At 36.9% G+C, this 14,998-nt stretch overlaps 1 protein-coding gene across 1 annotated transcript in view; it reads right to left on the reverse strand.

Annotated features, from left to right (window-relative positions):
* LOC307167879 (NACHT, LRR and PYD domains-containing protein 12-like) overlaps positions 1-3,123 on the reverse strand; it is a gene marked incomplete at its 3' end in the record, with an annotated part of 147,578 nt that extends 144,455 nt beyond the window's left edge. Inside the window, exons 1-5 of the mRNA XM_079887185.1 lie at positions 2,972-3,123; positions 2,016-2,144; positions 866-973; positions 450-557; positions 190-274 (exon numbers count right to left, since the gene is read on the reverse strand). Coding sequence (XP_079743311.1) covers positions 190-274; positions 450-557; positions 866-973; positions 2,016-2,074 — 360 coding nt within the window. The 5' untranslated portion in view covers positions 2,075-2,144; positions 2,972-3,123. The remainder of the gene's footprint in view (positions 1-189; positions 275-449; positions 558-865; positions 974-2,015; positions 2,145-2,971) is intronic.
* Between the last annotated feature and the right edge of the window lie 11,875 nt (positions 3,124-14,998).

A 14,998-nucleotide genomic window follows, 5' to 3' on the forward strand; every position in this document is an offset into this window, starting at 1 on the left:
TTTATTCAATAATTATAATACATGTACATAAAAAATCCAGTTAAAAGACTAACATGCTAACAATGTTGAGCTAAAAATGTGTTTAAAAGGAAAAATAAGTGATCAAGAAAAAAATTATTACATTTCGTTGTTCAATAACATATTTGTTAGGTAGAAATATTAAACATTTATAAAAAAGTGTTTTCCTACCTGGAAGATTCCTAGAAGATTGTCTTTGAAGTTCTCGTGGTTCCTGTGAGTCTGAACGTCTGAGTTTAATGTCTCATATTGAAGCCTGTAATCAAATTAGTAAAATAAAATACTAACTGATATTTTACAGAAAGAGAAATAAGCATTAGCTGTGAATACTCTGACAAATATTTGATCTAAACATGTTTCATGATTGGTATTCACTGATACAACTTTTAAACACAGTCAATGTGTGACAAAAAATTAGCAACACAAAATACCTTTTATTAGATGATGGTGTTTTCTCACTAAAGTCTGGTGGTTCTCCACCTTTAGACTGATCACTCTTCAGAGACTCAGAGCTGGACACATGTGAGCCTGATCTTACACTGATGACACAAAGAACAGAGAGAAAACACTTTACTTTAGTCTCATTTGAAAAGGTTTAATGTTGCAAATAGTAATTAAATGCAGTATAGCTGTGCATTTGTCCATTTATGACCATGGTTGGATGGATGGACATGTTTAGTTGCATGATCTATTTTCCATAGTGAATTTATGCCTCCTTGTGGCTGCCTGTGTAATTGTGTTACTGGAATGAGTTTCATAAATCCTCTTAACACAGTCAAGTTCAATCACATACACCACTGTGGACAAACAACACAAACCTATAATGTAATGTAAACACACAAAATACCTTTTATTAGATGATGGTTTTTCCCCACTGAAGTTTGGTGGTTCTCCACCTTTAGACTGATCACTCTTCAGAGACACAGAGCTGGACACATGTGAGCCTGATCTTACACTGATGACACAAAGAACAGAGAGAGAGAGAAAACACTTTAGTAAAGGAGGATCAACTGTGTCTGAAACACATCTGTGTCTTTATCTAATCCTCCACAGAAATACACACACTCACATAATCAACAATATAGTTAATGTTAATGAAAAATTCATCATTCTTGTGTTTATTCATTTAAACTTGTTGATTTCATTTAACTATGTGTAGTAGCATCTGACCATGTGCTTCTGTGAGGGTTTTCTAACAGCTGAAGAAGGGACAAAGAACAGTGTGACCTGCTCAGGGGGGTAGAAAACCAGTCCAGGCCAGTTGAAGATAGGGGGTATCTTTTGGAAAGTTACAGAAAACTAAGTAGGTGTGGTCAAGATGTTAGAAACCTGTATAAAATGTCTCAGTTTTATTATGGTTGGGGGATTGTCTGTTTTTCATGGCTGGGTGGCTGCGGTCTGTGAAAAGAATCCTCAGAGAATAAAGCCTTTTCTTCTTTATTACAATGTTGCCTTTTGAGTGTTCCTTAACCCTGTGATGCTGTTTTTCCCAGTGAGATAAAAAAATTGCTATTACAGTTAACAATCATTTTATTTTACTGGCTCACATTAGTTGAACAGTTTCTTTAATATACATGAGTGAGATTAAATATGTTGAGGATTTAAAAGATACTTGACCATAATTTAAGAAAACATGTCAAGTTTTTGTTTATTGACAGAAAAGAGAGCAGAAATGTCTGTGCGACAGTTTTGTTAGCATACTCGAATTAAATTAAGTGTATAGTTGTTTTCTAATGTCTATCAATAATTTTATGATCTAAAAACTAAAGTAATTTATTTGGATTAATTCAGCGTCTAGAAGGTTATTAACAAATTATTAACTGTGATATTTTCTATAGAGTAAACAGGGCTTTATAGATAATGCCAGTGTTAATTTAAGAAGTTCAAAAGTTGTGCAAAGCATTTGCAAATATAGAACAATGCTTAAAGTTTTGTTATTGACAGGGAAACACAAAGTCCAGTCGAGTTTAAACTGATGAAAACAGACGCAGTCTTACCTGTGTTTCTCTGAGAGACTCATCTGAGAGAGAGAGTCCTTTCCTCTTTCCTCTGACATACTGCAGCTAAACTGACACTGAAAACTGATCAGCACTGCTTTCTGGAAACACTCAATCCTTCAGCATCACCTGGAAATGACACCATTTTACACAGATGAAGAACATCTTATCTAAGACAATAATGAAGAATGCGGAGTTATCATCAACAACAGCAACAGCAAAAACAATCTATAAAATAAAGTGAGTTACAGACAAATATATCGGCATGTAAAATAACCGAATGGTCTTAATAATTTCTGATTGTTTAATGAGTTTAACTGACTCTAAATATACATTCATTGGGGAACAGAAATTTACACTGTGCTGGGAAAACTGAACCCAATTGGTCGAATTCTCTATTACAATATAATATTATTTTACAATCATATTTACCCAATCATTAATTGTTGAATTGTTTGTCATTTAATCATTACTTCAAGTTCACAATGATGGTTGATTTCATTACTTTCAAATGATCCTAAAATAACCGATTAAGTAAAAGTAACCAGAATTATAATAGACATACTGTATAACTACTAACCATAATTGCTATATATGAACTGAAATATTCAGTTTAATAACAGCAGATTGTTGTTCATTGACGTCAGGCTTCATCTGTCTGTCTACTGTAAATGTCTGCTTTAAAAATACTTTCATTTCACATCACAAAAACAACAGCCTAAAACGGAAGAGAAAATGTAAGAAAACTTTCAAAAACATATTTGTTTTCAATAACCCTTCATTAATAAACTTTTTGTGTTTTAACTTCAAAAGATTGTAATTTCTGGCAGATTCTTCGTCTGTTCGGAGGCAGAAGAACAGCCTTCTGTAACTTTCACATTTAAATATCGCTTAATATACAATATAAAGTTCCTAATAATTACAAATGACTGTAATGGAGAATGTATTAAACTTACTTGCAGTCTTGTCCACTAAGAAGAGAGTTTATAAGTATGTTAAACTCAGTAGCGCTTGTTGTCAGTCCGCGCGCGTCGATCTCAGATTCTCTTGCTGGTCTCGATGGATTGTGGATTAAACACATAAATGGCCGCGAATGTTATTAGTGAGCGACAGGTTTAGGTGTCAGCAGTTTTTACTTTCGTTTTCCTCTTCTTCGTGTGTTTTACAGGAGGGTTTGGAACAGCTGAACAGTTGCACACCGACACCTACTGCACTGGAGCGGGATATTATACCACATATATCTCTAAATCCTGTTTAAAACCTCTTAGACATTTCAGCAGTGCATCTGTTATATTCCCTGTTTCTGGACTATTATCTAAGATGCTGGATATTGTAAATGACTGACATCCTGAGGTTTGCATTTATTATACATTCAATCCTTTTGTTTTGTATTAGGACACAAATGATTCATGATTCACAACTAGAACTGGGCGATATGGCCAAAAATATCATCATGATTTGTTTGTTCACAATTAAACTCCACAGAGTAAGATACCTTTTAATTTAGGGCCCAACTTTTTTTTATTTTTCCCTAAAGCGTGTTTATTTTTATTATATTTTTCTGGATTCTATGTTTTATGTTTTAAAGCTACACTGTGTGATATTTTCCCCCATCTAGCGGTGAAATTGTATATGACTGACTACCCAGTGAATATTAGTTTCTGTTCCTTTCAATTTCGAGGGCGTTTTAATTCCTACAAGTTCATGAAACAGAAAGTTAAACATGGGGTGTGTGGCGATTAAACCAGTACAGAAGCCACAGTTGGTAAGTATTTATCTAATTGTTGTTTTTGTTTTAATTCAAGTGTCTCACTCCCTAGTCGATAAAACCTGTTTTTATTGCAAGATAAGGTGCTATGAAGTTGGGAGGACATTTTAAAGAGCCGAAATTAAGCAAATTGTCAATATTGTCTATTTCAGTTCCCATTGACTTTCATTGTGTGAAAATTCAAATGCAAGTCATACAGGTTTGAAATGAAATGAGGATGAGTAAATGATGACAATTTTCATGTTTCAATTTGGATTGTTGATAAAAATATAAAGTACAGTGGTTCTCAATTGGTTTGGCCACGGGACCCCCCTTTTCCTGTGATCACTAAGCCTCGACTTTTACCAAAAAAAAAAAAAAAAAAGTAAATTATAAGATATTTTAACTATACAATAAATCTCTTATTTACATAATTTACACTTTATAATGATTCTGACTTTCTGAGCAGCACCTCTGATAGGCCGTGTCATTCCAAACCTGTATGATGTACTTCTGTGGAACTCAAATGAACGTATTTTTGAGTATGTGAACAGTATTTTCAGTTTTGAGACTCATGTACTTTTTCTGTTTTTGTTCAATAGGCATGTTCCATGTCGTTTATTTTTTGGAAACAAATGAGGTGGAAGTGGTGCCCAGCGGTTGGGTAGATGGTGACCAATGTGTCTGGCCACATCTAAGAGGGGAGAGCCTCACAAAGGCAGTGAAACTTGCAGTGAAACCCAAGAAAGAGAGGAAAATGTTTAAAGTAAAGCTTCTCTACACAACAGGTAGTTCTTTAATGTATAACCTCAATAAATATGTGATGCATAATATTTAATGTCTCACTATAAGTTTTGCGTTTTATCAACCTATTTTAAAGCTGCACTGTGTGATATTTTCCCCCATCTAGCGGTGAAATTGTATATGACTACCCAGTGAATATTAGTTTCTGTTCCTTTTAATTTCGAGGGCGTTTTAACTCCTACGGTGGCCGTATTATTCCAAGATTAACATGGCTTCCAGTTCAACTTCATCCAATTGCGCCTTTAAAACTATCACCTGTGATCCGGCGCAGCACAGATTTATGTTACAAGGTAAACAATACTTTTTCACCATTGACGTGAGGAAAAGTAACACAAGTTATACTAGAGTTCGTTCTGGAGTTATGCACAACCATGCTATGGTTACACAAGCAACTATAAAACTACGAATTTACACAAATAGGCTGAATTACCTGTCGAGAAGAAAGCAGGCAACTTCGGCGTCCGTTTTAAAATCTTTGCTCCTCATGAGCTCTTTCCATATGGGAAAAGTTACTCCAGTACTGACTTTAGTCTTGCTGATTTGCCTGTCGCGTTGACGTTTTAATTCTCTCTTTCGCTTCTTTGGCGACTCTGCTACATGTCCTCGAGAATAGGCGTGATCCTCCATCAGCAATCTTTCAAATCTGCCGGCAGTCGCGAGTAATCTCCCCCTCGCATTCGTCTCTGTGTCACTGAGTGTAAAGCGCGAAAGGCGAAGCTTGAATTTACAGGTATGTCCCTCTTTGGCTAATGTAGTTTCAAGATGGAGGGGCAACATGGCGACCGGCATTCGAACCCCTCACCCGTATGTACTTTCAATGGCAGATTATAAACTTACGAGAATACTTTATTACTTGAAAGAAGTAAATATACATTAATGAACACATATATTTTTGAAAGAACTAAGTGTTTTTTGCTAAGAATCAACTAAAAAAGTTACACAGTGTAGCTTTAATACAAATGTATCATCAAATATGGCGTCTTTTGAAATGAATTAAAACTTTCTTTTAAAATGTAATCAATCAGTTTCAGTGTGTGTTTGACAGTAGTTTTCCTCAGATGAAACAGGGAAAAGCTTGTGAAGTGACTCTGAAGAGCAGCTCTGGAGATGAAGATCATGTGGATTGTCCTCATACAGTGAGACTGCAGATGCTGGTGTGTGTGTGTGTGTGTGTGTGTCACCATGCAAGATGTGAGATGCATCATAAGAAAAAAATGCAACAACGAAAAACTACATCAAGCAAGCTACTGCAAAGAAGCCCATTTGAATAGAACATATTTGCTGTCATATATTTGAACAATTATTGTTTGGATTTGTGGTTTCTTTAGGAAATCATTTCTTGCATGACCCTACCTTAAACATTGTGTTTACTGTTTTGTTTTGAACTGGAGTGTAAATGTGAGTGTCATTGTTGTTTTATGTTTATGTGGAATCCAATTCAATAGATTTGGTTGAAATTATTGATTTATAAAAATAACTTATGTTTATAATTGTTTGTATGTTTATAATTCTGAGTATGTGATTTTTTTGTGTAGTCCACTGGTAGTATACATAAGAATTTACTTCAAAAAGTACAATCAGGGCAGGACTTAGGGTGGTGGGCGCCCCTGGGCTTGGGTCACTTTCGGGCCCTACCTTCTATACATTACTTTAAATAGAACAAAATGATACACACACAAGCTATGTATTAGAGCAACACAATTCTGGATAAACTGAGAATAAAAATAGAGATCACGATTCTGAACAAACAACTAAACAAAATAACATAAATTATGTTAATTGCTGAAGTCTATTAAAAATGTTTGAATGAATGATTCAATTCCTCAATCAAATACACTTGTTTCACTGATGAAACAGCATTTTTGAACGAATCTCCTGAATGAACGATTCAATGACAAATGTTTTTTTAAAAGTCATTTGTCGCCATCTGGTGGCGTAACAATATAATCGATCCAATCGTTATTTGAAGTGCAAAGCTACTTTCAAAATGTGACTGGTACCGTAGACAGTGTTACATGTTAAAAAAACGCAATAATTTATTTATATGACCACTGATTGAAGCTTGAAAAAGTTTTTTCCAATAAATAAATAATGATTAAAAAAGATCAAAGTGATCATGTGTTTATTGCAATGCACAAATGTCTTGGTCAGAATGAGAATAAAACACTTATTTACCTGGAAAACATATTGAAAAACAAACAAATACCTTGTAAGGTTGCAATCATAACAAATTATTTGTATTACATATAAATAGCTAAATCTATGAGTGTATAAAAAAACTGTTCCTGGTAAGTGCTGACATATTGTATAGATTGAATACATCTCCAGTATACATATAGGCAGTGTTAGGCTGACTTTGACCTACAGTATGTCTACTACATCACATAAATTACAATCTTAGAGTACAAAATTAAATAAGCATTTTCTCATTACCATGGCATTTTAAAGATCATTAGATGTAATTTAGTACTCTAGCAAAAATACATAAATAAAAACTCATAGAACATGCCTAACTTAGTTAAAATTTTGTGGTAGGCTAATATAAGATAGCAATTATAATATAGGAAGTGCCTTCAATTGCAAGAATATAGCAAAATAACTTATTGAACAAAGTGCAAGATAAATTGTGTGTGTGTGTGTGTAGTACGTAAGTGAGTAGGTGAGTGTTGTAGTGAAAAATCTAAACTATGCACACAAATTAGAAATGTACAGTCAATAAAATTAAATAAAAATAGTTCACTATCATATCTTAAGAAAGCATGACATCAACAACAGTATCCAGAGGCTGATCATTTAAAACAACAACAGGCAAGGTAGAGAAAGAGAGAGAAAGGTAATCAGGTTATGACTTCATGTATGCCATCTCATTTTAAAGATATTAACATAGTACTATTTAGAAGTGGCATCTTCTGGATTTCTTTGCAGCAAAGTCTTTGATCAAATCAGTAAAATCCACTTTACGTAGAAGGTCACTCTCATTTGACATCACAGTGAGATGATTTAATTTCTGCTGTACAATTGTGGATCTTAGTCTATTTTTTACTAGTTTCAGTTTCTCCTAACTGCGCTCCCCACTTGCATTTGTGACTGGTAATGTCAGGTAAAGTCTGAGAGCGACATCCACGTTTGGGAAGATGGTCTGTAGTTTTCTTTTTTTAATGCACAAAAGAAGTTCCCTAGCAGATGATGGCTCATCATGGCAGATGAAGTCTTTGAACTGGATGATTTATTCGCAAAATTAATTTTCCAGGTCAGTGTGGTATCTTTTCTGTAGATCTGCTGCTTTTTTATGAAGATGTTCTGCAGAGAGGGTAGATATGTTGTTGAGGAAACCAAAAGTGCTGTTGAGGTCATTATAGGACTGAAAACGGCGATCAAGTTCAGCCAGCAGCCTATCCATCACAACTAGAAACACACCAGATGAGAGCCGTTCTCTTCCTGACGAGTGAACCTCAGGTCTCACCCACTTGAGTCTTGCGTTTTCTTTGTCTTTGTGTGTCTTGTTTGTATGTTGCTGAACGGTGGGAGACATCGCTTTTGCTTGGTCTTCAAACACATCAAATTCATCTCTCAAACCAACAATATATTCCCGCAGTGACCTCAACAAATCAACAGCATTGCACAGGTCCAGATCCACAGCTTGAAGTGCAACACTTGTCCCATGAAAGCGTTGGAGAACATAATTCCACATAGTGCAAAGAAAAGCAGTCTCAAGCCTGTTCATTTTTTTATGCAGTGACCAAGCATCATTTTGTGTTGTCGGGTTCTGTTTGCTGTCTTCTGCAATGTTCATCAGTGACTCTTGAATATTGGCATAATTTCTGCACAGTGCCTTGGTGGCCTGTGCATGCGCAGCCCACCTGGTGTCAGAGAGAGATTTTAGTGTCTCAATGCGGTGGTTTTCATTAGGCTGCAAACCTGCAGTTACCACCCTCCATCTAGCTGTGGATTTCGAGCAGAAGTTGAACAAAGTCTGAATGAAATCGGCGGTCTCTGTGCAGCAGTTTACACTATAAACTCCAGCCAGATTAAGCGTGTGTGTGGCGCACGGCACCCACTCTACTAGTGGATTAATGTCTTTGATGTGAGCTTGCAGCCTGTTGAACACTCCTGACATGTTTGCGGCATTATCATAGCACTGTCCACGGCAGTTACTGATATCTATGTCCATCTCATGTAAAACTGTGAGCACTGCATCACAGAGTGCCTTCCCTGTGTGGCTAGATATAGGGAGACATTTTAAGATTCGCTCTTCTACGAGGCCCTCGGGTGAAACATACCTTATGATAAATGTAAGCTGATCAATGTGCGTCATGTCAGGAGTTGAATCAATGCAAATGGAAAAGTACTTTGTCACTTTCACTTCAGCAATGATTTCAGAAAGCACTCTATTGCTCATTAGCTCAATAAATTCGTTGCATGTTTTTGATGAGAGATATGAGGGGGTTCTCCTACCCCAGCATTGCCATATATCTGTATGTGGGATTTCAAGAATGGGTCGAATTCACTGATCAGTTCCAGGATTCCCATGTAATTCCCATTGTCAGCTCGACCACATATTTCACTGGAGCCTCGGAAAGCCAATCCCCGCTCTGACAGAAATTTTACAACTGCAACCACTCTTTGCAAAACTTCACTCCAATAATTGCATTGCGACTCGAACTGCTTTTTAAGTTGAGAATCTATAACTCCGTCAGCTGCTGCTCTGTTGCTGTAATTAAACATAGCCTTTCTATGACTGTCACTATTCTCCTGCTCGGCAATGCGTCTGGTAGCATGTTTCCAGTCATTATAGCCAGACTCAAAAAGGGATTGACCGTCACCCTCGCCAAAAAAGCGGCAAGCAAATCAAAATACACAACCGGTGGATGGTGAGTAGAGCAACCATTCTCTGGGCAAGTACTCACCATTCAAATGCTTGCGTTTGAAATGAGTTTTAGAAAACAGTCTCTTCTGATGTTTGTACTGGCGTTCAGAAGCCTTGACATTAGCATCCTTATTTTGAACGGAATCTGGACCTTTTCGCGCCCAATAAGCACGCACGCTTTCATCAATTTTACCCCAGCGAGCAGGATCAGTGGATAAATAATCTGTAGTTGGACATTGTTCGGTCGCTGTTTCTGACTGAAGAGATGATGATTCATTGATGGGCTGCCCTGCTCGTGAATTCAAATCGTCTCCAACCGTTTCTTCCAGCGGGTTCGGGTTGTTGTCCTCTGGATTCTCCGCTTGCACATCAGGCTGTGGTGTCATGGTTGTAAAAAATCCAGTAATCCTTTTCATTTTACTGAGAACTTCCTTTTTGCGTTGCTGTCTTTCATTCTTTAGTTTTCTTTTAAGTGCGCCACTCTGATACCGTTTGTCCGCATCACTGTGTAATTCAGACAGGTTTCTTCAACAGCAGTAAACGAGGCACTACGTAACTGCCAATAACTAATCAGCAAAGCTCAAGATGACTGACATTTAATTTAGCTAATTAAATTACATTTTTCATTGCAGGGCAGGGCCAGGTAACAGTGCTAGACCAATCAACAAACTTTAAATGAAAAATTAAATGACTGACATATTGAAAAAATCAAACGTAAATGGGCGGGGCCCATGGACTTGAGCCCAGTCAAGACCAATGGTAAGTCCGGCCTTGGGTCCGATGTTTTTTCTGCATATGCACCCAGCTCTCCCTCTTCTGATCAATTGTTTTAGCCTCAGCTTATGTGGCTGTTCTTCCTTGCATGTGTTGCAAGTTTTGCAGGCCACATTAATTTCTGTATGGCAAACCATACAATTTCGCCTTGTTGACCCTTGGCCTGGCATTTCTATCATAGATAGAGTAAGCGGGAGAGAGTGGCAGAGACACACAAAGATTTTGAGAAGTACTTCTTTCACACAAACAAAACAGTACGAGTTTTAAATTTAAAAAAGCAATACTTACTTGAAGACACCAGGCTTCTGGAAGAGAGGAAGACAATGTGACAATGTTATTAACGACAGCTTGTTGTAGGACTGCATAAAATAGGAGAGAGAGATAGTGGAGATTGCGCACCACAGAACAGAAAGTACACTGGATACTGCAAAATTTGGTATTGATACCAAGTAAATACAGGGTTCAATAATGCAGATACCGCTACTTTTTACTTTTAAAAGCATGCACTTGGATTTAAATGTACTTTCCTTTAGGGGAAAGCAGTGTGTTGTGATATATGAGGGGAATGCATCATTAATATGCTAAATCTGAATACATTTTCATGACCTCTAAAATAATTTGTGATTTGAGCTCTCGATGCGCCTGTAATTAGTCGTGCTTAGAGATAATAAAAAGTCATTTAGCATTTCTAATTCTAACTATTGCAATGGCACAATGATCTCACCAATATCATGTGCATAAACAGATGCTACTGACTATGAGGTACATTTGTAGAAAACAAATAAGATCAAGAAATAATGATTTATAGATCAATATATTGATCAATGTTTGAAATAATAGATAAAGGCTGCAGCCAATTCCAATTTAAATCTCCACTTAAAACTATTTGCTTTAAGTCCCCCTGTGGTGAAAATCCAGCTTTTAATGTTGTTTATGTGTCTATGTGGAGTTTTTAATATGCTTTAAGACAAACCATGTGTAAATTCATAAGTCGACAGCATTGCTGAGTATTTCCTCCTTAAAACTGCAGTGAACCAAAGACAGTCTCAAAAACACGCTTTGAAATCGCTGGTGTTTCTGACGTCACAAACTACCTTGTAACCAATCAGATCAACGTGTGATCGTCAACCAGTGGATCTCTGAGCTGAGTGAGTGAGTGGAGGTGGGGCTCATTTGCATATTCATAGAACCGCATATACTAAATGAGGCAAGGGTGTAGAGTAAGGCTACGTACACACTGTCAGTCCAAATCTGATTTTTTTGCATATCCAATTGAAATGCAATCATATTTAGCTGGTGTAAACATGAGATGTGCTTTTTACAAATCCGTTTCAAGCTACATTCATATGTGGTTTGCATACTGTAACCCGTGTCGTGGCAAGTGTGTTACCCTCACCCTCCTCAGTAAAAGACACAGAGGGGCGTGAAAGAAGACACTGCTTCAATCTATGGACCAACGATCAGAAGACCAGAATTCGCTCAAGAGACTGTGTTAGCAGCAAAGAAGCACAGGGACACACTGTTTAAGTTGGAAAAACAGGCAAGTTGTATTTAAAAGGAATAACAAGCAATTAAAACGAAAGAAAATGTTCAAAAAGACAATAAAATTAAACTCAACACGTCAATAAAAGAAAATAAACCAGAAATAAATAAACTCTTATTTATGAAAAAAAAAAAGAAAAAAGAAAAACCCAACCTTGAAAAAAAAACAAGGCCAAAAGTACAATTAGGCCCTTTTCTCAAAAATACACATATTACCACACTTAATATCAATATATTCAACTATTAACGTTTCAAACTTCACTTTTCATATAATATTAACACATTAACTTCTCATTTATATATAAAAACAGGATTTCAAATGACGCGCTAGGCCTCATCTGCTCAATCTACACGTGTGTCACACTCATCCATTTGCTCAAACTCAGTTATTCGACAAAACCTATAAATTCACATTTCACAAATCATCAAAAATAACTTCTCCCTTTATAATATCACTTATTTAACACATTTATGAAGAAATCTTCTATATTTTTCCCTTTTTTTCAGAAGGTTGACTCTTACATACACTTAGCTAAATATAACACACATATCTGGCATTTGAACACATTTTATCGGATATTTATACATAAGAACCTTAGTAATAACAATAAAACGAAAACTTCACTTACCAAGAGTACTCTAATTAGAAAAAGTTCGCGGCAGCTCTTTCAGCTTTAGGCCCGTACTTCAATGCACGTACAAAAAGCTAGTTTCACTTTTACTCAAAATCAATCATCACAGTATCAAGTTCTGTTTCTATTTCTCAAAATCTTTATGTTCTATATCTCTAAATTTCTCTAAACAAACTACTAGCTCGCTCAGTCTAATTCTTTCTCTTCTCAGATCGCGCTCACTGCTTCTCTTTCGGTGCTTCTCTAGGAAAAATGATCATTGCATCATCTCTCGACTCCGATGACTCCACCCACTAAGGCGGCCAACTCTGATTCGTTTATTAGGACCAATCATCGTCTCATTAAATCAAATCACTCTTCTCTAATTTATGTATTCTTATTTTCTCTTTTCTTTACAGATATTTAATAAAATAACTGTTCATTCACATAAGTGTCAGTCTCTTTCTTTTCTATTTCAAAAATAAAAACATCTTTAGTAACCTGGGTTACAATACCATCTCACCGTCATTGCCATGGAAACCAATGCAGATATTCCGGAAAACTAAGGTTGGCATGGACACAAATCGGATATGAACAGATACAGTGTTGTATTCAATAATTTTAGATCAGATTCCAATCGGATATACTCAGAATCGAAATAATCAGATTTGGACTGATCGACTGGTCTGAACGGTCTGTCTGGTCTGGTCTGGTCTGGTTTTAAGATATGACAAGGTTTTTTCAAGGAAAAAAAAAATCTTTTAAATATGTTAAAGCCCCGTTTGGTACACAACTCTGTTAGCTGTCGATATAGGGACACTGCCGGTTCCTAACAGATTTTAAGCAGTCATCAACTTTTGCTTGATTGTGCTTATAACATCAGCTGAATAATCCTGATTAGCATCTGCTGTCTTAAAGTGTCATGCTGGTTCATGTTTAGAGCACTAGAGTATATGAAATATGTCCATAAAAACTTGAAACGCGCTCGCTCTGGTCCGTATATGAACGATATAATCCCCGTGGCGAGTGTTGTTAATCTCATCGCAGCGCTTCCTCGCAGAAACCGCTCTCATGCTCCGCATGTTGTTTGAATTCTCCGCTCTAATGCGATGATCTCATGAGTAATCCAGCGCAGTGATTGGATTGGACGAGCTCTTTCTCATGAATAAATGCAGAGAGTCGCTCGAGGGCCAGCTGACGTAGGATCGTGCCTGCAGCCAATCACACACTCCGAAGGCACGCTTCTACCTCACACTCCCTGACCTTGCTTTTCAACCCAGAAGAATGAAATTGCTCCGAAAAATGCAAAAATAACCCATTTCCATTGTTAATTGAGTGTTTTCAGTGATGTACAGCCTGTATATATCTGTTCACATCTCAAAAAGTGTGTTTTGAGGTTTCATGACCCTTAAGAAGAGCAAATGTGGCCCAGCTGGGGGACGATACAGCTCAGATAATGTGTATGAGCATTGCAAGCTCTGCATTGATATTTCCATCTGGCCACCACAGAAACCATAGAAAGCTGACCTTCATACAGCTGTTCTGCAAAGTCTTGGTTACACTCTAATTACCAGCTCTTCCAAGTTAGCAATGATATTCAGTATTATGACTTGAACTGTTGGCACATCCCATACATCACCATCCACACTGAGACTCAATGCACCAGTAATGCCCCACCCAAGGAGCGTTCGGTCCACCACCCTCGCTGGTAATCACTCCAAGGATTCAAGGCTTTCTGAGCATTTACTCCAATAAGTAACCCAATGCCTACATCTAATGGTGTTAAAAGGTTTAGTTCACTCAAAAATGTAAAATTCATCAACTACTCGCCCTCATGTTGTTCCAAACCTGTAAGACTTTCGTTCATCTTCGAATCACAAATAAAGATCTTTCTGATGAAATCTGAGAGCTTTCTGTTCCTCCATTGACAGCTACACAACTACCACTTTGATGCTTCACAAAGATCATGAAGAGATCGTAAAACTAATCCACCTTTTACAGGTATTCCATTTTGGGAACGTTAATTTTGGTGACTGGGATTGTAAACATCAGGAAATGTGTCACAAACTGTCAGTTTAGTTTTCATTCTCATGGACTTTTGGTTTGATTGTCATTATTTCCTGTTGTCTTTGTTCACGTTTCCTGATGCTTGTTTGTTACCATGTATTATTTAATCATGGCAGCTGTTCGTATTTGTTCCTGTGTTTCCTCTGTTCAGTGCAGCTACTTCAAGTCCAGAGATTTTGTAGCTAGAAACTGTTTTTTCCTGACCCGTTAAAAGTACATTTATCTTCCTTCCAGGAGCGTTCAATTCTCTCATCAGTTGCTCAGTGCAAAATGTTGCCGGGCTGCCTAGATCAAGAAATGTGTAAGTCAGTACAGTTTTATTTCCCTTTTTTGTAACTTTCCTTTCACTGGAACTGTGCACAGTCCTTTGAGCCAGTCCATGGAAACTAAAGCACTTGACAGTGATGATTCTTTGATTAAAACTTGCCAACTTTTGATTCATTTGATTTTCCTTTCTATCAATACGAAGTGCTGTAGGATTATGGGTATTACAAATCTGACATGTCAAACGTCTTTGACAATTGATGCTCATGTGCCCCTTAAACTCCAGCTTTTCTTAACTGGATTTCCT

The sequence above is a fragment of the Squalius cephalus genome (assembly GCF_949319135.1).
Source record: "Squalius cephalus genome assembly, chromosome: 11".
NCBI lineage: Eukaryota > Metazoa > Chordata > Actinopteri > Cypriniformes > Leuciscidae > Squalius > Squalius cephalus.